Source organism: Mesitornis unicolor, unplaced genomic scaffold, assembly GCF_000695765.1.
Source record: "Mesitornis unicolor isolate BGI_N332 unplaced genomic scaffold, ASM69576v1 scaffold22586, whole genome shotgun sequence".
Taxonomy (NCBI): Eukaryota; Metazoa; Chordata; class Aves; order Mesitornithiformes; family Mesitornithidae; genus Mesitornis; species Mesitornis unicolor.
In genome coordinates, this window is record NW_010189205.1 from 14,425 (window position 1) to 37,729 (window position 23,305).

Sequence of the window (23,305 nt, forward strand, 5' to 3'; positions counted from 1 at the left end):
GCAGGAAACACTGAATTGTCTGTCCACCCCAACATCTTCCAGCTCTGCATCACAGGTTTTTGTTTAGGTTCAGTTAGTATCCGCTTGACTTCATCTTTCAAGTCCAAGAACAAAACAGTAATATAAAAAGGACCTCCAAAACTATGGTATGTCCTTTGAAAACACTTCTATTAGTCATACATATTAAAGAAAAACATTTAAAAATTTAGTACTTGAGCCATGTAGTTTCTGTGAAGTTATCTGTACCACGCAAGTGAGTGAGTGAACAAATGGTGAACAAATCCAAACCCAGAAAGTCTATCAGCAGAAGCAGCAATAGATCTTTAGAGAGCTCTGTTCCATTAAACTGTGATGGGGAGGCACCCAATAAGGAAGCAATGAGTTTGTCTCTATTTAGAATGACTGTTTCTTCCCAAATTTTATTCTATTCTAAATAAACTTCTGTCCAATCTTTTTAAAAGAAATACAGTGTTTCCCCTAAACCCAAATACTTACAAATGGCTCATCCTAGCAACATTTGGGGGAATGGAGAACATTTGGAGAGGGAGAACAGCTTTTCTTTAAACCCAGCTCAAGCCTTATTACTTAAGTTGAGATAAGAGTATAAATAATTTTGCACATCACATATCCAAAGCGTTTCTATGAAGACCACACCTGCAGGTTTCCCTATGACTTTTCTGAGAGTCTTCCAAGCACAAGAACCAAGATTTCATTTCGGATTAGCTATCAGCCACCAAGGGCAAATATTGCCCTGTTTCCACCTGCCAGCCTCACCACATACTTGACCTACACCAGTGAACCTAAGGTAAAAAAGAGCTTCCGTGTTCCTAATCTTTCAGACACATCTTCAATTTCTTCCTTCATAGGCACCATTAATGTGAGCCCATTATGGTGCATCTGATCACAGACCCTCCTGGTCGATACGCCTGGCTTCAAAGAATTACATTCAACATTTTGTTTTCTCGTCATTTCTTTACCAATTCACAGTTGGGCCAAGCCTTTCAAATAGACATCGCATGTCTGCACATATCAAAGGGAAGGTCATACCCTACCTATGCAGATTTGAAATAACCTGAGTTAGTGTTTCCAGTTATTCATTTTAAGCTTATACACAATGGTTATATTCTGAGGAACTGGGTATGTCGCAGAATACTTCTTATTATTTTTATCATATTTTGAAGTTTTTCTTTAATTTACCTTCATTATAGGAAGAAGATCTTCTACTTTATGTACCTTTTCCAAAGCTTCTCGAACCTCTAATAGTCCTTTTGGATTATTAGCACTGGAAAAAAAAATAAATATAGAATTGCAATGGTTGAACACACGCAGCATTTCTGGAAAACCATCTAGCTTTAACCTAATTAGCCACAGTGGAATAAGTTATTAAAGTTGTTTAATTATTTGTTTTCTGAAAATGAGTTCCCTTCACACTTGGCCACATGCTCTCCTATTCTTCAGAAAGTAATTTCCTCCTACATTAGTTCAGCTTATTTTTTTCAGCTTCAAACCTCAACTTCAAACTTCAGGTTTATCCTACTCATTTGCTGTTGGTCACTCCAAAGCATTAAACAGTGTTTGCATGAGCGTGTGTGGGCAGGGCGGTGTTGATGAGGAAAGACAGAAGAGTAGAGTTCATGTTAGAAATACTCTTCTCAAAATGTATACATCTATGTGGCCTGAAAGATAAGTAAATGATACAAATGGAGGCACAGCTGGACCGTGAAGAAACCTACAGAACTAGTATTCCAATATTTATTTAATAGCGCACCCAGATTTTAAGAATAGAATTATTTTAACAATCACAGCACAAATTGCTCTGGTTTAACATCAAATGCTGCTGTCTTACTCTGAACAAGCTTACTCCTAATAGAGGACAGCTTTCTTTTTATTACAAAACTTATATATCTTCAGCAACTACCATAAATTTTCTAAAACTAAAACTTAGATGTTTTCAACTGTTCTAAGGATTTTCTGCACTTTCATTTTTTGAGATTAAAGTAGCATAATGAGATTGAAAACAGAAATCAATATTTAATAAAAGTTACTAGACCAAAGAAATATCAGGGGTTTAAAGCTAAAAAGTGTTTCTTAATTTTTCATGTTATCAGAACACAGTTGCCACAAATGAGGAAGACATTTTAGTCATTAAAAAAATTGAACCAAGTTTGAAATAGAAAACAACAATTTTCAGATTGCCTTTAGTCACATTCTTTCATTCAAGATTCTACAACTGCCCTCTGTTCCAGGACAAAGTCTACAAACCCATCTACTTAACAGGTAGTAAAGATTCTCCGCTCCTTTTAAACCACTTGTAAAACATCAGTTTCAATTAAAATTACCTTCCATATTGTCTTTTCTCTTTTTTCCTCACTCTTACTATTTAATAAATTAACGTCAATATTCAGAGAAACTACTGCATTCTACCAGAGGGAAACCCAAGTTCTTTAATAAATCGTATTTATAGAAAGAATTAAGAACCACTCATGCCAAAACTGTGGGTACAAATTCAACACCATTATTATTTTCTAGGTATACTGTAATTCACAATGTTTTTTCCTATTAGTTTAAGTTTCTTTACATGGCACTAAATAGGATTTTGCATTTCCAGCAGGAAATAAAACAGTTACAGATACTAAGACGAGAACTTACTAAAATTTTAGTTTCTAAACTAAAACTAAAATTCTGATTCTATGATTATATAAAATTAAGAAAATATACCTCAGACTTTCAGAAATTAATATAATATAAATTTCAAACAGTATTACTAGGGTAATGAAGCAGAGAAAGAAAACATATCAGTAATTTACCCATGATAAACAAGGATCCTATCTTTGATAAAATGAAGAATTTTCTCAAAATATTCCAGGTACCTCATGTTAATGACCTGTCCCCTACAAAGAAAAGAAAAGGTTTATTAAAGTCTGGTTTTTCAACTCAGCATTCCAGGGCTGAGACACAAATGTTACTCATCAATATTTGACAGAATTTTATCCACAGATACTTTGCAAATTAAAGGAAAGAACTAGAGGCTTGTCTGAAGCAGTGAATTGCCCATCTCCCATTTTGAATATAGAATCCATAGTGAACTTGCAAAAGCTCATGTATCGTCACTGGTGATGTTCTCTGATAAACTACATTTCATGCACGCTTCCCCATTTTCAGTGTGCCCATGTCCAGTAAATCTTCTCTATATGATAACTGTCAACTTGGAGAAGGATATAATTTTTCTTAGACACTTATTTACACTCAGATTTTACAGAACTAGGAGAGAATTCTCAATCTGCACATTATTTACTTCGAGAACCAGCACTCTCCAGTTTATGCACATATACACTCTCCAGTTATCAGCATACATATTTGCCAATATATATGACGATCTGCTCTGACAGTCCACATACATTTTTCTTTATTTACCTACGTAGCCCTATATTGAAGTAATTTTGCCCTATACTGAAGTAATTTTGCTTTGACCCTTAACGGTTACAAGTAATAACTCTTAAAACAAAAAACATAAAAAGCATGTTGTTTTTTCCCTTGGACTACTAAGGAAAAAAAAAACCAAAACATTAAAAACTCGGTAGAAACCTGCTAGGATTATAACCACTCTGAGAGGAAAAATTACATACCATTATTGCATTTGTAGGAGTCCTTCCTCTTCTCCCAGTCTACAAAACAAGATTTTATGAAGCAAACGTTATCGCTCTCTGAAGAAGCAAAACCACTGTCAATCACAGGAAGGTTTGTACACTTGGCTTTTTTCCACTCTACGTGATTTTTGGCAGCTTCAGTCCCTGTCTAACATCTCACTTGACAGTCTCACACTTTAGTAGGCGTAGTCTAGAATAATGGCAGAATCAGGCTTTAAAAACTGAACAGAGTTAGAATACATATACATATCTGCAATTAGGAAAGGGAGGCAGGGAAAGCAGAAGTATGAAGACAAATCTATATACATTATTTGCCCTTGTTGTACGTCCCATCATTTTCCATCTGTATTTAAAAAGTATCTGTACAACAGGCAGAAGCGTGTCAGTATAAGGAACTGGATCTTCCTCTAGTGGTATCTTGGAAGTTACATCCAAACCTATCATTCTGTAAGGCCATCTACAAGCAGTAGTAACAAGAAGAGACTTCTGGTGGGTGGTCAGAAATGCTTTGTGTTTATTCCCAGTCTTTTCCCTTGTTTAATAAACACTACCACCAAGAATTCAAAAGTAACAGTGTTTCAGAAAGTGTCCTCGTTTTTAAAATAAGAATATTGAGTATATCATTAATGTTTAGCTGATCCCAAATCCTTGTTTTGACTATAAAAATAACTTAACCTTTCAAAGACATTTTCTCTACTTTAAATGAAACTTGGCAGCTTTAATCATTTAAGCCAGAAAGGACACAAGCCAAAGTCACACTTGTCTGTAGACCCTTGAAGTAGCAGCAACAGCTGATGTACTTGCATCTTGAGAATGGTAAGATCTGGAAGCCTACCAAACATTGTGAAGAGAAAGATATTTCCTCTGCACCTTTAACAAAAAGTCCTCAAATTGACTCAAAACAAACAAAAAAGTTTTTGTTTTCTGACACTCTCCAAAAATTTTGCCACTCTGGAAGAGAATCTTTAACTCAGCAGTCACGGAATGGTAGTGCCACCATGCCCAGACTCATTTGACGGCAATCACTGCACAGTAATGACCTTTAAATGCAAAGAATTTTGAGTAAAGAAAAGGTTTATGTTATGTTAACAGATATCTAATTCAAATATTTTCACACAGAAATTACTGGTGTACAGTTTAGACCAAACGAAGTCTAGAGATGGCTTCAGCTTAGCATAACTAGATCTGTTACAAATACTAAAAGAACACCCAACTGCTATTGTTTCATTTCTTATTTGACTAAACAGCTTATATCTTTTTGTATTTAATGACGATGAAGGCTGTCATTTGTCACCTAAATAATCTACTGTTACACCTGTTTTTCTGGTAGCCATGCTATGGAAATAATTCAGCCTTAGTCATACATTTATGAGAATAACTTTCAAACTGTAAGCCAAATATAAAGCAATATATGTCTTCCTGAAAAAGTCAAAAGACCATAAAGTGATCTCAATTATCAACAAGGTGTTAGCTCTCTAGTCTATTAATGCCTTCAGTCAGCAACCATTTTACAGCTGAGTAATGCAAGAAGGAGATTATACAGATCTGTATAATTCATTAAGAGTAAATTGTCATTTAAAAATCATAATAGGCTTGAATATGCTTCAAAGCCAAAATAAAATAGATTTAAAAAACCTATTACCACTTAATAAATTAATTTCTTTTATCCCTCACCTCATGTGAAATCATCGTGAGGCAATCCAAAAGCAGAAACAAATCACTATGAAAAGCTAACCAATGAAAGCAGCTATTACTGGGGATGCAGAATGATCAAGTAATAACTGAATCAGAATCAAAAAAGATGCAATCACTATCCAGTACTGAAGTATGATCAACTCCTAAGGCAGCAGTATTTAGGCTATTGTTCCTTCCAAAAAAGTGCCAAATCAATAATTTTCAGAGAACCACTACCTAGCTATCAAAAAAGCACAATCGGAACGCTGATGAGATCCCCAAAAGTCAAGGCTGAGCCAAAACCAAAAAAAATAGAGAATTTGATTCAGTGTGGGCCTACCATTTTGCACGTTCATGAAGCCTGAAATAGATTTCTAGGAAATCACCAAAATAGCTGGAACAGTAAATCATGAGTTTTGCTAGCATTCTCTGATGAGAGGAAAATGAGTAAAGTACTTTGGCTGGTGAAAAACAGATTCTGACACTGAGATCCTGGGACAAATTAAATGTTCAATGTTATTTTCCGCACAGTAATCAAGTGTTGTTGCATGAATGCCCTTCTGCCAACACAGATCATCTAGAATTTAAGCTTTTACTCTCCCATTTAAAATAAAAAACAGGAAGAAACAGATGAAGTATGGAATGCATCCATGTCTCAAAGTACAGATTGTTGTGGTTTCTGCTGCATGGTATGTGTGAGAAGAGAGAAATGCAGCCACAGCAAAGATGGACAGAGCTTGGAGCCCAAATGTAACACTTGGCTTGAGGGAAGACAGAAGCTTGAGTGAAGACTGTTCAAGAAGCAGCACAAATGAATTGGAGTTCAACACTACATTGTAACTGCTCCCTAAAGTAAAGCAGAGGCTGCTGGGGTCCATCCTGTAGAATGGAAGGAAGAACGGTCAACAAATTCCCATGAGCCTCTGTATGCGAATTATCAGAGTATCACTGTTTTTCTCTGCCTAAAGTAACTCTTGAGAAGGCTCTCCTTTCCTTATCCTCCTTTTTCCTCATAGCTTCTCAAAAAAGAAATAAATAGATATAAAAGCAGAATGACAGATCAAAGATTCAGTACTTCCCATGGTGTGGAAGGGGAGGGAAATATGATGAAACCTGACTACGTATTTACTTACACCAACACACTCTGCTCCTGTGATTGACAGTGATGTTGCCACATGGAGTCTCTTACACTTCTACCACTTCATGGGAGGTAGCACTGTCATGACTACCATACTGAGTCTTGCAGCATGGGAGAAGATGGAACGTACAACAATGGTTGAATCTTTTACATTTTACCTTTGGTTGAAAATGCAATTGTTACCTTTCACAGGTTACTTATTTTGCCGTTTTTCCTTTACTTTGGCCTGCTTTGTAAACAACTAGAATGGTTTTTCCTCTCTATTGTAAATTGGTATTAAAGCCAGTAGAACAGAATTGCTTCATTACTGTTGCCAATATCTTTGAGAAGCAGCATTTGCAAGAATTACAGCTGTGATGAATTTTACCTTAAGTATAAAAAATAGGTTATATGGGAATTTAAAAAAGCATGTAAAAACATGCATCTTCTAGATCCTAGATAGATCTCGCTATAACTCAGTTGTATAACTGAGATTGAGGAAAAAGAGAAAGTGTCATGAGGAAAAATTTGAGGTGCACAAAATCCAAATGTTCCATTAGAAAATAGAAAATATATATTTAAAGCAAACCAATAAGCAGATATTCATTCAATACTGTAATATGCTGATTCAAGAAGAGTCAGTAAGTTTTGGTACAAACTTTTAGTGTGTGGGGGAAGGCTGCTTGATCAAACTCTCATACCTGATTAAGTTAATGTGATTATTGAAACCTCTGCTAAGGCTTCGGGCAGGCATTTGGTCCAACCAAAGCACAGGCTGGTCAGGGTCAGCTATCCTACAAAAATAAAGGACATTAATACTGACAAGCATTTCACTTCAAGTCATTATTTTTAATTGAGCTTTGTTCACAGAGAGAATTACAGGAAAAAGCTAGAATTCAGAGATCACAAAAAATAACTTTTTATTGAAATGCATGTACAATTTTTCACAAGAAGAAACCCCAACTTATAAGCATTTTATGTTGCTGCAGTTTGAAATCATTACTTTTTGTTAGCCTAAGCTGCAGTGTATCCCATGGTCTTTCACACCTTTGCCTCAACCAGGAAATGCTATTCACAGCTCTTTCCCTCTTTTGAAGAAGAAATATCAAGTACTTTCAGAAGTGCACTCTTCGTGCCTAAACCAGCTTTCTCTTCTATCAGAACACTTTCTAGTTACAGAGTACTAGCAAGTGTTCATTTTCTCCTCTGTGACTTCAGCCCTTTGGTAAACTGAAGCACACATCGTTATTATAACCAACCTAAGGCTACTTCTTTTACCATTACCTTCGCCACTTCACAGCGATATCAAACATGTCTCTCCACTGCATCAGTCTGGTTTTCCCATTCATCCGAACTTTGGAGTTTGCCCAAGTCCGCTGCACAGCTTGCATTACTTCTAGAGTGGCCAGTCCCATTGCTGAGGGTGGGAGAAGAGAGGAGAAATACAGACAACAACAGAAAACCTATTAGAGCCAAACACACTTTTTTGTACAGTCTGAAGCAGGAAAGTGATGTCTTTACAAGAAAAGAAGTGCCAACATCAATAAGATCTGGGAGATCATGATTTCCAGTCCCCAATTAGGTTAAGAAACCACTGACATAATGATTATTTTAATTTCAAACTCTTTATCTGATTAGCAGGGAACAGAGCATAAAACTAATTTGCAGATAACAAAGGTATAGCATTAAATTATCACCAAATTGATTTATTTTTCCACTTAAATTTACAGAGTATTTTCAGTATACCTCTATGTATCCTTTTATTTGGAAGAAATCCTGGTGTCTCATACTGCATCATGGAACCCAGATGATCAGCAACACATATGAGTTCTTGCACATCAGGGTTATAGCTTTCAAAATTCTGAAATAACACATCTCTAACAGAGGAGAAAAACACACATCAGATATAACTTGGCAACAGAAGTCCTGAAAGTTGTAAAACAAAGTTTCATTTGTCTGATAATCAATATCGTTTGTGTGAGAAATACTTAAAAGCAGTACAAAGAACGCTCATTCCTCCTCCCACCCCACTGGACATACACAGTACATGGCAGTTACACTCAATATCTCAAATTAAAACCTGGTCTTACTAAATTCAATGGTAGATCTTATTACTGTCACAACCAGTATTTAATCTTCAGCCTTGCTCATAATAAGTGATACCAAATAAAGTTCACAGATAATGCATCATCCTTCAATGTTACACTCACCCTGAGGAGCTTTAACACTAAGAAAGAAAAGAACATGTATAGAAATGGGAAGCCTTATTCTGTAACTTCTCCCATAATTCTGTAAATTCTTGTGCTAAATAGGTGGATTCTATTCCATATACACAAAAGCCATAAATTTTTAGCTCAGCAATTTTTTACATATATTTTCATGTGTTCCCTTTATCTATCTAGAAACTAGTTTATAGAAGGAGAAATTGCTATCTTTCATCTAGGTACATATATTTAAAGCCTATTCTAATAAATCTCCTGTTTTGTTGACCGAAATCAGCCTCCTGGTGATTAAATTACTCCAGAGAATATTCTTTCCCAATGAAACCCAGCTGACACTAAAAATCTATTAAGTATATAGGAAATTACACCTGTAACAAAATAAAAACTTAACACACAACAAGGAACTGTAACAGGGGTGCTACATAACACTACACTGAGCAGCTCAAACTTATCAACTCCTTAACATTAATTGCAAAAAAAATAAAAAAAAATAGAACAGTTAATCAGTAAAGCCATAGAACATGAAACAACATTATATGAGTATTATTGATTATGTGAAGTGGAGAAAATAATTCTAAATTTCATTCTTCCTCTTTTATGAGCTAAACCAACTCCAATCCCTATCATTTTGAAAAGGATTTACACACTCAGTGGAATTCCACTTTTATATAGTATTAGCCATTTATGCTGTTACAATGCCTTGGAATAGCACTTCAAAAAGGCAAACTGAAAAAAAAAATTTTGAGTAGCCTTTAAAAAGATATTACTCACTTTATATGCGGCTGTAAACCTGGCTGTTCTTCATAATTTTCTATAAGAAAAGGAAGATTTTTGGCCCAGTGGTCCTTGAAATTTCCAGGAAGATCCGTATCAGTATTATATTCTGTAAGAGGGGTATCCAAGTGCGCATGCAGGTATCTAGAGTACTCTGGAAGAAAGAAAGAAAATTAAATACTGTTTGCATAATCAGCCTACGTATGTAATTACAGAAAAACAAAAACCAGATTATGTGTCTGTCAGTTATCTAACATGACTTTAAAAAGTCATTACTCTTAGACTTATTTCTGCCTTGGAAATTAGCTAACAGTAAAATTAAATTATCTATTTCAACTAAGTACTATACAGAAATGTGTACTTCGTTTGTGGTCCTAACAGTATGAACAAATAAGAATCATTGTACATTTTTTTCATTAGACATACTAAACAGTGCTCATAACAATGTATGATGGCTTCTTTAAATTGGCCATAACTGCAGGCATGCTTGCACTTTCAGGATTCTCAAAGGATTTAAGAAAATTATTTTAAAAAATAAATAAACAAAGGAAAACCGATTCCAGCTTACCTCGGAGGTATTTCACTTTCAGATATTCTGGGCTGGCCTTCTGACCTGGTAGTGGATCATTTAACATAACTTTAGTCTGAGCTTTTATGCCTTCATAAAACTGACCCATTGCAACGTGGCTGAGACCTTTCATGTACTGGCACACTTCATTGTATGGTTCCAGCTGCAGGCACCTCTAGGAGATTAAAGGAACAAAGCACCCAGAAATCAAGAGAGAATGAGTATCTTTAAATAAACTATCCTGTTTGGTCAGAAGACCACATTACAAGATTTACTGATTATTAAGATTGACTTCCATCAATTTTCTTTCAAATGATGCTGAGCACTTAAATAGCTAGCAAATATAAGAAAAAAATATTTTCAGCTTCATTAAAAGTGGGGGGAAAATGGAACTGCCAGTGCAAATATTCTTTGATCACATACTAATCGTTATGAAAATAGATCATGTTTGCTTTAATGATATTAGCACTACATAAGTTTCAGAATTAGCTGCATGAAATTAGACAAAACATACTCCTGACAATATTAGTAACAAGTCATTTTCGGCTAGTTCAACATACTATAATTCCATTTCTTCCATCCACATCTTTGCTAGTTCATGCATTGGTACATTTTGTTATGTTAGTCAACTATTTACTCCATGTTAAACACATTGCAAAGTCATATTTATAATTCAAAAATTAATGCTCTGATTCTTGTAGCAATTACACATCTTCTAGCATTACACATCAGCACTGCCATCTTAAAACTTGAAATATCTAGAAATTGTGTTATACAAGGTAAATATGTAAACACCCACTAAAGTCATCTCCTTGGAATAAGCACACACTCATTCAGAAAGGGATGTAATTGTTTCCAAGTCTTATTTCATTGCTTATTTTGAGGATATGTACATTGATTAACATACGTCTTTATGGTTCTGTCTACAAAATGAGGCCATTATTTAATGCCAATGGAGAGAGGCAAGATTTTGAGGCAAGAGAGGCAAAAAACAAAATCTCTTAGAAAATATTTGAACTTTGTATGCTTATTTTAAGCTTAAAATTACAAATACGAATACGTTCCTTCTTCTATCAGATAAAAAACACTTTAGGTTTCAACTGAAACTAAAATATTAGCAAGAGCACAATCATGAGTTAAAAAAACCAAGCCAGACAAAACACTTCAACCAGAGCTTAGTTTTGGAAATTCATAAAACAGTTAGAGGAAGTATCTTAGTTTTAGCAAAATTCCATTTTTAATTAAAAACTGTAAGGTTTTACATCTTTTAAGACAGACTTCACAAAAAGATATTTTTAGTTCAAATCCACATACACATTCAGAATGAAAGACTTTGACATTTGTCCGTTTTATTGCACTTGTTAAATAACAGTCCTTGTTAAAGCATTTTAGTTTTGTATTTACCTAGGACCTGCTTACCTTAAAATTCTTTAGTGCTTCGTCTAAGCTGCCGTGATGATAAAGCATCATTCCTTTGAGCTGTAACGTCTGAACATGATTCTGATTTAGCAGCAAAGCCTTCTGGAAGCTCTCTGTAGCAGCATCAAAGTTGCCAAGTTCTCTGTGCAATCCCATAGGGTGCAAAGTGAAGAATATAGAAGGCAACAGCCACAACAAATTTACTTGTTAAAAGTTGTTTTAACGCGTCTAACGGGAATATCATTAAGAGCACAGTACTAATGGAAAATTTCTTTTGCAAAAGCAGTAATTCTGCAAGTGTTCTTCAGTGGTAATAACAGAACAGCTGCACAGAGTTTTTCACTCCCAGAAATGTGCACTCTGAAATACAACCCCACAAGACCACGAATCTTCACAATCCTCAGTAGAGGCAAACCATGAAAACACATACCCGTGGTATTTTTTCAGAAAGAAGAAACAAAACTTCCACAGAAAGCATTCTTGAAAGACACTATCTATGACAGGTCTTTTTAACTTCTAAATACAAACACATTTTAAAAAATACGCTAAACTATTTAAATGCTGAATAAGAAGAAAGCATATGGTGTTTGAAAGCTGAAACTAACTAGAAACATATTGACTGGAATTACTCAATGTGCAGGACAGCTTTCAGTAAAAATAGTCACGGAGAAACTACCATTAAAAAAATTAACATAGAAATTGTACACAACAATTTTTCTTCAGTTTTTTTTTTATCCAGTACACTGATTTCTTTAACTTTAAGATCATGACATTCTTTCCACATCAAATTAAAATAGATGAAATTAATCCAAACAAGAGCAACACTAGAACAAACAAGTAAGATTTACTAGTTTTAAATACATTTGCCAAAAAGAATTTTTAGGCAGAACAGTGATTAACCACAGCTCTTTAGTTTCAAATAAATTCACCAACACCAAAGTTGCTAGATTTGAAGCAGGAACTAATAGGTAAAATGCTGTAACTCACATTGTCCAGAAGGAAAAAAATCGAACTATGAACTGTCTACTTGCACTATAAAAATAATTCTTTCAAAGGCATTTGTCAGCATTGTATTTGAAACTTATTTGATGCAGATGAAAGAATGCATGAACTTAAAATGCAAGATTTTAGAAAGAAAAGAATTTGACAGCTGAATTTAACAGTGCCCTGGAGAAACGAGATCATTATTTCTGCCTGTTTTGAGGCTTGAGTGTTTGTGGGAAAATAATTCAGACTTATCATAGTTGGTCATTAGCTACAGTGTCCTCAGTTATTAAACAGTATTGTGTTCATCTTCTGGCCTCCTCTAACTCCTGAGCATTTAGAAGAGTCAACAGTAATCATTCTGTCTACCTTATGTTCTAAAAAAACCCAACACAAAACACCACCACCTTCCCAGAAAAACCAAAAAACTTTCAAAAACAGTAGGAAAGAAACTACATGTCTATATTAAAAATACCCTAAACAGAAAATTTGCTAAATTCTCAGAACTGTAGATCTCTTTGGCGAGAGATTAACTGATACAGAATCTAGCAGTTCTATAAGACTGTATGTCCTATGCAATGAGTTTTTAATAGATTTAACTAGCACAATAATCTCAGATGGCCACTATTGAGCATATTAATCAACAGTTCATATTAAACATTTCCATAATTTAAAAATTAATTAGCATACCTAAAACACGCCTTACTGAAAGTTGCTGTTTACCAAATCTTTGAGTGTGGGAGACTCAAAAAACTAGTAGAAACTGAATTAAAAATACAAAGCAAGCCTAGAGATCATTTCTATTTAACATACCCTAACATAGCCATACTGGCTGTTGGAGCTACCAAATACGCATACGATTCTGCACAGCTTGGTAACAAATGCTTAAAACTTAAAGAGTGCATTTTAAAGAAAACAATCAGATAGAAAACTTACTTTAAAACTATTTCTGAATGCAATTACCTGTAGGCTTGTCCCAGACTTTTGTATGCATCTATGAAGTCTGCTTTCTGCTTCAGAGCTTCTTTGAATGATTCAATGGCTTCCTACAGAAAGACACCAACAGAAAAATTTGTCACTTACTGCACGCATTTAATTTTAGCATCCTCAATAGTTAGTTATTCATCAAAACCTTTGGAAGGAACAAACAAGGCATGAATTTATTACAAAATCTATAGAGTAATAATTATCATATAACAAATGAAATATTGCACCATTCTTCATAGTAATGACAGATTTAGCTGGAAATCCTTTGTCTAAAATGCTATGGGGACGAATGATTGTTTAGCATTTTAATAGAATTCAGAGTTTGCTTTCAAAGCTCAGCCTGGTCCCTAAGGCAAAGCAGTCTCTCCTTAGAGTCCTCCTTCTTCATTCATAATACACCTCTTAAATTTTGCAGTCCAAAAGACTCCTTCAAATTGGTATTCTGCCTTTCATTGTTTTATTGCATTGTGTTAGGTGCACAAGTTAGCAAACACTCTCTTGAGGGATTACAGAGTAAGTGATCATCTTCACACAATAGCATGTACTGCTGCTGTGAGGAATACAATACAATAAAAATAAAACAGCTAAAAATACTTATATGCATATGTTCAAACAAATCATCTTCTTCAAAGGATTTGATTAAGAACTCAGTTTTTAAACTGAATTGGCTAAATAAATTGGCAAATGCAGTACTGAGACTTAGAATTAAGGATGGAATAAGCAACTACTTTATATTATGAAGGAATGCCTGAAAAATATCTTGAAATCTATAGTGCAAGAAATTAAATGCTGTAAAAAAAGAATCGTTAGTGTCTTCAGTCTATTTAGAGATACTTATAAAGAAAAACTATCAAATATATTCTAAGCACTACAATATGCACAAAAATATCTATTGAACAAAAATAAAAGAGATAATCACCTACCATTACCGATAGGCTTGTCTTCTACATAAGTTTTAAATCCAGCATTATTCCCAAAAGCAATAATCCAAAAGCAGCAATCTCTTTTCACTCAAAAATTAACACCCTGCCACCCTGACTCCAAATCTCAGATTTCAGCAAATCTAGCAGATGACACACATAGCCCTCCTTTAAGAAGCAGTCTGAACCTAACTGGAAGCTAAGGTATACCTGGGGATGCAAAGCCACTCAGTCACAATCTTTTTGGACTTAAATATTAGAGAGGAAAGACACATCCTTTGAGAAAAAAAGGTGGGGGGAGAAGTGTGATGATCTGCATATCAGAAAGAAGAAAATATTGCTTTTATTTTGCAAATTGAGATGCTATTTATTCTTGTCAATTACATTTTCACCATCACTTTCTGGGCTCTCAGCTGCATACACCAAAAACCAGAAATTCAATCTTGTCGTTACTTGCAGTAAGGTACAGACAGTAAGTTCAATGATAGTCTGAAGTTCTCACAGCATACATAGTGTAGAAAAATACCACCAGCTTGGGTACTAAGAAAACTGAGAAGTAGTCTGTTTGCTGAAAGAAGAAAAATCAAAAACACAAACATGCAGTGATTGCCTGTGAAAGATACTGGGCTGAAATTCAGGAGTCCCGAGTTGTCTGCAGGTTCTGTCAGGATTACTTCATACAACCCTTAATGAATCCCAAGCTGTTAGCAGAGATTAACAAAAAGCTTCCACTCTGCTGAAATTTAGCAAACACATAGTTGCATCCTCAATTTTCAAACTGCGGATTTCAGACAACTTGTCTAATTATTCTTGCCTCAGAAAAACTGCAGCAGTGTCTCTAAATACTTTACAGGCAAGAAAGAGGTGCAATATTACTACACCTAAAACAGAATTGCTTTGAGTCAGAAAACCGTGAAACATTTAAAAAAAAAACATGGGAAGAACTCAGTTCTCTGCTGATTTCAGAATCTGAGGGAGCAACTACATTCCCTCAATTTTGATAGGAGCATCTCAGAATCAACATATAAGTGAAATATGCATGCAAAGATGCAGGGCTTTCTATCAGCAGTTTCCTTGATTACTGTCCAGCTCATCTGAGGAAGATTTTAAACGTATTTTCCTCTTCATCCCTTTCCCCTCCACAAAATCTAGGGAAATTTTGAAGTAAACCATACAGATATTAACAGAGGTGCCAAACATCTTTCAAAGCACTCCATAAACATCTCAGTTATCACTGTTTTACCAAGATCCATTGAGATCAGCAGTATTTACATGTCATACCATGAAGTATGACAGCCAGCAATGGCACCTTTTCATTTTGCTTACGCTTTTGCCTTAAAAAGTCTTCCTTATGTACAAGAAAATACATATATCAATGACTATGATATTTCTACTATTTTACAGAAGTAACTTCGAATAGAGGGTATTGTTCTACATGAACTATTATTTAACATAGCTTTACCTTCAAAAGTCCTCTGTGAAAAAAGGTTAATCCTTTATAAAGCATAGCTATAGGCTGATTTTTGTTCAGTTCCAATGAATGCTGAAAATCTTCATGGGCTGTTGCATAATCCTGTGATAAAGTAGATTTTAGATGACAGAGGAAATACCATACAAATAAACATGAATACATACTTTCATTTTCATAAAAATAAACTACAGAATTTTGTTTAATGTACAAAGTCAGCCTCAGGGCTAAGCAGCAATGATTGTCAACTGCCAGTCAGAATATCAAAGAATAAGGAATGCACAATACACTTCTCATTTTCACAGCAAGCGCTACATAAAATGTAGTAAAGTGGAAAAATAGCTGGAAACAGAGTGAAATTAGAAAAATTAATTGGGAAATCATCTCTGAAATGAAATCCTTCAAGATAAAGTTACTTGTTTTACATTAAAGTGTAAGAACACCACAGATTACATAACAAAATAGGACGTTAGCACTTTTGTAGGGGTTTTGTTTGTTTGTTTGTTGCATGGTGTGGTTTTTTTTTTAAGTATATAGGGCAGTTACTGCCTCAGCCATAACTGTTTTCCTTTTTAGATTGGCATTTAATAATACTATTTAAATGCAGGTGTAGGTTATAAATCAAGTCAATTCTTTATCCACGTCCTACTCCTAAGACACAGAAAACAATCTGAGATGTGCATGCAAAGTACTTGCACTCTGATTCTCTGCATTAAAAAGACAGGCAGATGAAATCCTTGAAGAACATCTCTGAACTGTCACAAGGTCAACTACAGGAAAATCAGGGCTTCTGTTGTTTGGTTGGGGTTTTTTTTATTTAAATAGGAAAAGAAGCTCTTGAACAAAAGTAGCAACTGGCACAAAGAACAACCACCAAAACCAAACAGAATCCACTAACCTCAGATATGAAGTAAAGGGTACCTCTGTGCCTGTAGAGTCGTGCTGACGGTTGTAGCTGAATAGCTTTGGTGAGATCAGATAATGCTTCACTGATTCGTCCTAGTGGGGACAGTATCTAAGAGTATAAAAAAAGGTTTAGAGCAAACAGACTGAATAGATTTGTTTTAGACATATAAAGATTATGCTTTTTCATGTTCAGCTGTAACAGGGTAACTGTTTGCTAGAATAGGCTGAAAAGTTCTACCATAAATTTTGGTATTTATGGCTTTTAAACCCCTATTGAAGGGAAAACCTGGAAGCATTTTTCTCCAAAAACATATCAGTGTACACGAACATCACCAATAACATTTGCAGAAACTCAGTATTCCAAGTAAAAACAAGTTAGACAAAGCAAAATACTGTATTTGAAGTCATTTCAACACATTCAACAAAAAGTGTGATTAAAGTACTCTCATAAACCTTTTTATTTTGACAAAAAATTCCCCCCAACAGAAAATAGTCTGTTTTCCAATTATTTGAATGCCTGTCACACTTTTAGATCAAGATTATTAACAAATGTATTAACAAATCATTAAAAACAAAAATTGTGAATTACAATTTCATATTATGGCAGTTATCATTATACAATATGCTGAATTTAATAAAAAGTTATGCTTTAGATTAGTCTACAAAGCTGCTTCTTGAAATCCATTTTCTGTAATGTAACTGGCAAAACTAAACATGATTTTCAAAATGAAAAGTACCTGTGTATGTGAACGATATTTAACTTATATGCATGAATATAAAACCAAAACATTTAATTAAAAAGTCATTTGTTACAGGTTTGGCATTTTACCAACTAGTTCAAATAACAGATTTACTAAGGTGACGCTAAGTGCAAACAGTAAGGTTCAAGTGATATTTTGATTCATTATATTTAAAAAAGCTCCAAACATGCATGCTATATAGTATGTCAAAAACTAAACACTTAGACATAACATATGCTATTCTATTGGCTACAGTAACTCCATATGGTGTACATTTCATTTAAAAAGAAAACAACATTCCATAAATTACACTGTTTTCAGAGGAAATACGTGTATTTTTAAAGAAAAGAGGAATGTTCACAGAAAAACACAGATAAGAGCTTTAGTCATTGAATCAGTGAAGAAATACTTGAAAACACTGCATAACTGCAACTTCCCCAAAAATCTGAAAAGAAAAAAAAATGCTCACTTCTGCTCGCTGTTCAAATACTTCAGGATGATCTGGTTCTAGACTAATCACCCTACTGAGCTCAAACAGAGCAAGTTCAGCATTTTTCATATCCTGAAAAGGAGAAAAATAAACAAGGTAAACAACTGCATACTTAAGAGTAATATAATCAGAAGACTAAAGGACAGACCAGATTGGCTAAGCTTCTGAAAGTGTATCTGTTTCCACTAAAAGCCCTTCGCAACTTTGCTAGTAACATTGGGATGCAGTATTCTACAAACAGCTGAAAAAATCCCCACCTATCTGCTATAAATAAACAGAAAACCTTTGCTTGTACACATCATCTTTGTGCCGTACCTCCAATAATTTGTTAATATAATTCTGTGAATAAACATTAGGTTTATGGCTTCATAGGTACCTTTGTTGGCAGCAAAGCTGTCTCAAGCTGTCACATGAACTCCAATACACATGCATGCTCTCACTCACCAGTACATTAAATCAGTGCTTGTCTGTAACTTAATCCAAGTAGTACTGGTGAATGGGTCAGTGCAATCTTGCCTATCTAGATTTTTATATTATCCTCAAGAAACTGTAGGATGGAAGCAGTGACTTCATTGGAAAAAAAAAATCCAAACTAGTTATATAGCAAGTTCTGTATTATATTTCATTATATTTTTCTTCTTTTTCAAGTCAAAGAAATTTTGCATGTGCTTAACATCATGATTGTGCCTTGAGAGTATCACTCATGAAACTTTTAAGAGGTGAAGCTGTCTCAACATCTAGCCATACTGACGAAACAAACTCATCCTGGTGTTAAAAACATGCATATATGAGGGACTTCAAGCTCCTGCTAGCACCACTAAAAACTTAAATATTTTGCACAAAGGAAATTTTCAAGGAATTATTCAACTATCACTTCTTCTAGAATTCCAGCAACCATTTTATCACAATCCAACAGGCCACAGACTCAAACTACAAGGACCATAGCCTACTTCAAAACTTATTTCTCCTCAGGAAATTATTTTAGCAGTCAGCTGTAACTGTAAGTAATTCAACTTTGATTATTTTTTTTTAACAAATTCAGGGTGGTATGTATCAGGAGGCACAGGCAACCAAGAAGCAATATAAGCCTGCTGGATTGCAAGAGTCGATGATGTTTCCAAGTTGCAAAAAAAGACTTTTTTGTTTCCAAATACAGATTAGATGTGGGGACAGATTCAGTGGGACTTCATAAACCTGTCCCTCAGAGGCAAGATACTGCTTGTTATTTTATTAGGTAACTCTTTCAGTTTTAGAAAGAAAGTTTTAGTATTAGAAAGAGTTTAGGTAACTCTTTTCTAGTGGCTGGAAAGCTGCCAGGCAGAAAAGGACCTGGGTGTGTTGGTGGACAGCAGGATGACCATGAGCCAGCACTGTGCCCTTGCAGCCAAGAAGGCCAATGGCATCCTGGGGTGTATCAGAAGGGCTGTGGTGAGTAGGTCGAGAGAGGTTCTCCTTCCCCTCTACTCTGCCCTGGTGAGACTCCATTTGGAATATTGTGTTCAGTTCTGGGCCCCTCAGTACAAGAAGGACAGGATGTTGCTTGAAAGAGTCCAGTGCAGAGCCACAAAGATGATTGAGGGAGTGGAGCATCTCCCTTATGAGGAGCGGTTGAGGGAGCTGGGTCTCTTTAGCTTGGAGAAGAGGAGACTGAGGGGTGACCTCATTCATGTTTATAAATTTGTAAAGGGCGAGTATCAGGAGGAAGGAGCCAGGCTCTTCTCAGTGACAGTCAATGACAGGACAAGGGGAAATGGGTGCAAGCTGGAGCATAGGAGGTTCCACGCGAACTGAGGAAAAACTTTTTTACTGTAAGGGCTACAGAGCAGTGGCCCAGGCTGCCCAGAGAGACTGTGGAGTCTCCTTCTCTGGAGACATTCAAAACCCGCCTGGACATGTTCCTGTGTGACCTAGTCTAGGTGATCCTGCTCTGGCAGGGGGGCTGGACTGGATGATCTTTCAAGGTCCCTTCCAACTCCTAAGATTCTGCGATTCTGTGATTCTGTGATTTCAGTGTGTGTGGCTCCCAGGTTTACTACCCACCACTTACATTTGTGCCTATATTCTCCTTTGGTACCCTTGCTTCATGCCACTTTACTTCCACAGTCCCAGAAAGCAAATGCACCCATGGCTTGAGCAGTATGATCCACTAGATCGCTCTACGTTATGGAGCACCTACCAAGGGATGGACACATCATTACAGCAGGACAGTACAAAGACTTGGGGATATACCTATCAAGGTCCAATCTGTCTAGCTCCTCTGGTTACAAGCCACCTTACAGTTTAGATTCAAATCATTCAGTCAAGATATTAATATAAATAATTATCTACTCACATGTAGCCCTTTTTTTCCATATGCTATCCCACGTCCATAAATTGCACTAACCAGCTCTGGTTCTTCCTGTTAAGATTAAAAATCAATACAATAATCTGTTGTATGAAAATGAGCGAAACAGAGCACAGTTATAGTGCCAGTGACCACCTATTAGAAGCTATGTACACATTAGTATAGTGTGTTGTCCAGACTTCATTACTTGTAACCTTACCGGTAATTATATGACTTCTTTTGTCTAATGTCACTGAAGTGATAATAAACAAATACAATTCAGCCATTCAAAGCTTGTTTTGTTTGCAATTTAAGTTTAAGGTTTAAAATTAGGAAGCAGGAAATGGGGACATTCTGATGAAATCTGTATTCAGGCAGCAACTAAAACTACAGGTATTCTGCAAAATTCAAACAAACCTTCCTTGGGTTAGATTTAAGCCTGTGGCTTTACAACTCGGGCACTTAAAGGGATACGTTTTACATAGTGAATCTATTTGTTCAATGTTACTTACTCCAGCTATGGTTTCCCATCTAAATTTCAAGAACAACAGCAAAACTGGTTTTCTTGACACAACACCACCTATGCAGTCAGTTTCCCTGAGAAATAGTCAGGAATTGCACCATCTTCACACCTGCAACCAAGACTGTAGCTGTGCTACAGAAGTTTGTAGCATAGACCTGGTCTCATTTAACTGGGACAACTGGCAAGAAGCAAATTCTTTCAGTGACAAAACAACAGGTAAGTGGCACACCAATGCTGGCAGTTCATCAGACTTGAGCTGATTCCAAGGGGACACTTGCTAACATCAACTTCAGGTAACTTCCTGACTTTTAATACAGTGACTAAGCAAGGCTGTTTCTTCTGTTAAATGTTTTAATACTCACTTTATATGTATTTTAAATTGCCTTATGGAAAACAGAATGAACAATCATAAACTGTTTCACAGCTGTTCAGGCATACAATAAGCACAATATTATTCTCTGCACACTGAGATGTGTGCAGTGCAAAGGTATTCTATTATATATACACTTCTCACAGGATCTTTCTGCAGTTGCCATATCTTGCTTATCTTCACTTATATTAAGTTTTCTTCTTAATAAAAAAAAGGCAGGAAACATTTTAAGTCCAATGGTTTTGGAAGCAGGACTTCTCATTAAGATAAAAAACAAACAAACAAACAACCCCATCAACGATTCCTCACATTAAAAACAAATCAAAGACAGAGATCACTAAACACCTAAAACAAACAAAAAAATCCACAACAAAAAACCCCATTCTGGTTCTCTCATAAGTTCCCTTCAGTACTTCCATTAAATTGCCACACTTTCAAAGTACAAACCACACGACATTTGAGTTTAAAAAAAATGCATACTAGTATTTGCAGTATTACTTTCAGCTTGCATTTGTGTACTACAACGAATTTAGATGAAAAAGCAGGTCCATGCTTCTGGTAGCCCTAGGTTCTTAGCCATAAAAATACAGCATTTTGAAATCACCTTTACTTTAAGCTTTTAAACTGTTGGGTTGGTTTTGTTTTAAAAGTGGCTACTTCATTTCATAGAAGATTCTGACTTCTTTACCTTAGTCAGAAAAAAAAAAGCTTAAGTATTAGTTATGTTTTACTTATATATTAAACACATCAAATGCTTAACCACTGAAGGAGGAGGATAAAGCCAGCATACAAAATCATTTCTCATCATGAAAGCAGTGTGGTATTTGCCACTAGCAATGAATGATCTCTATCAGGTTTTTTCCTGATGTTACTAGCAACATACTTTTGCCCCCAAAAATCCACATTAAAATATATCAGCCTGTACAGTAAGAGGGCAATTAATGGAACTTCAGTTTTGCACAAGTTCTGAAGATGCTTGGGTTTTTTCGGTCAAAGTATCATAAAAAGTTTATCCCTACTGATGAGAAAAATACACACCAAATAACAAAGATACTGAATCTCCTGATTTTAAGAGTATCCTTATGTTTGAATAGAAAAAAAAAAGAACAAATAATAGAATAATTACTCCAATTTTAAAATCCTTAATTGAATCTTTGTTTTAATAAAAGCCAATATTGTAATGGATAATTTCATAAAGTGATTTTTTCATGTCCAAACAGAAAACTTACCTGCAGCATTGTTGAGAAATGTCGTATGGCTTCATCATACAAGCCGTTGCCAATCAACACATAAGCAATTGCTAACAAAAAAATATAAATGTAAATAAAACAAGAAAAAAAATCAGAATTTTTGAAAACATTTTACAATTTGGTTGTATATAATATACATTCCTATGTTGCACTGAAGATTTAAGTAGCCAAACGATATCTGAACTGCCACTGAAATGACCTACCTCAACCATTACCTAGCATTCATTCATTATTGAATTCATACTGTGCTCATCAGAATTGTTTTGGGGTTTTGTGGTTTGTTTGGGGTTTTTTCTCTCCTTTTCACAAGTTGTTCAGGAAAGGGTCCATATTTGCTTCTAAAGTACTTAGAACCAAGAAAGGTACCATGATCCTGTTTAGTAGCTCTAGATGCTTTCTCAGTTATAAGTGAGCCTGGTTAATTTTTTTTTTTATAATTCCATTAGAGAACATCTTATTGTACTTGTTCATACACATTTTTCCTTCATTTGAATTATCCAGAAAAAAACTAAAGTGATTCCATCATTTATAAAAATGAGAATGAAAACCTACAGAATCTTTATCCATGTTAAAATTATGAAAAGCTTTTAAGATCCCCACTTTGGAGCAGAAGCCAAGTGTTTGAAAAAGAAACAGACCACTGTTTTAGAAACATGTTCCTATAATCTCCACAGGATATAAAAATACAGTCAAGTCACAAGACTGGAAAGCTGTGGTTGTACTTGCATGACTGAAGTTCAGCTCCGACAGCTGAATATCTCAAGACTGTTTCATTTAGCATGTTTTAATCTCTCACAGTTCTTAACTTTGTCTACACCGCCCACAAAAACCAAGTACCTTGCCAACCAGAGCTATGAAAGTTAAAGTACAACTCTTCCTCAAGCAGTTTGCACAAATGGCTGACAATGGAACTAACAGCAGGA

General features: G+C 35.3%; 1 protein-coding gene across 1 annotated transcript in view; it reads right to left on the reverse strand.

Annotated features, from left to right (window-relative positions):
- TTC13 (tetratricopeptide repeat domain 13) overlaps positions 1 to 23,305 on the reverse strand; it is a 38,503-nt gene that overhangs the window by 9,350 nt on the left and 5,848 nt on the right. The window contains exons 4-17 of the mRNA XM_010185996.1: positions 22,362 to 22,432; positions 20,249 to 20,314; positions 17,896 to 17,988; positions 16,679 to 16,795; positions 15,775 to 15,885; positions 13,369 to 13,451; positions 11,422 to 11,563; positions 10,003 to 10,177; positions 9,432 to 9,588; positions 8,185 to 8,315; positions 7,723 to 7,855; positions 7,140 to 7,232; positions 2,808 to 2,891; positions 1,198 to 1,282 (exon numbers count right to left, since the gene is read on the reverse strand). Of these exons, the coding sequence (XP_010184298.1) occupies positions 1,198 to 1,282; positions 2,808 to 2,891; positions 7,140 to 7,232; positions 7,723 to 7,855; positions 8,185 to 8,315; positions 9,432 to 9,588; positions 10,003 to 10,177; positions 11,422 to 11,563; positions 13,369 to 13,451; positions 15,775 to 15,885; positions 16,679 to 16,795; positions 17,896 to 17,988; positions 20,249 to 20,314; positions 22,362 to 22,432 (1,541 nt within the window). The remainder of the gene's footprint in view (positions 1 to 1,197; positions 1,283 to 2,807; positions 2,892 to 7,139; positions 7,233 to 7,722; positions 7,856 to 8,184; positions 8,316 to 9,431; positions 9,589 to 10,002; positions 10,178 to 11,421; positions 11,564 to 13,368; positions 13,452 to 15,774; positions 15,886 to 16,678; positions 16,796 to 17,895; positions 17,989 to 20,248; positions 20,315 to 22,361; positions 22,433 to 23,305) is intronic.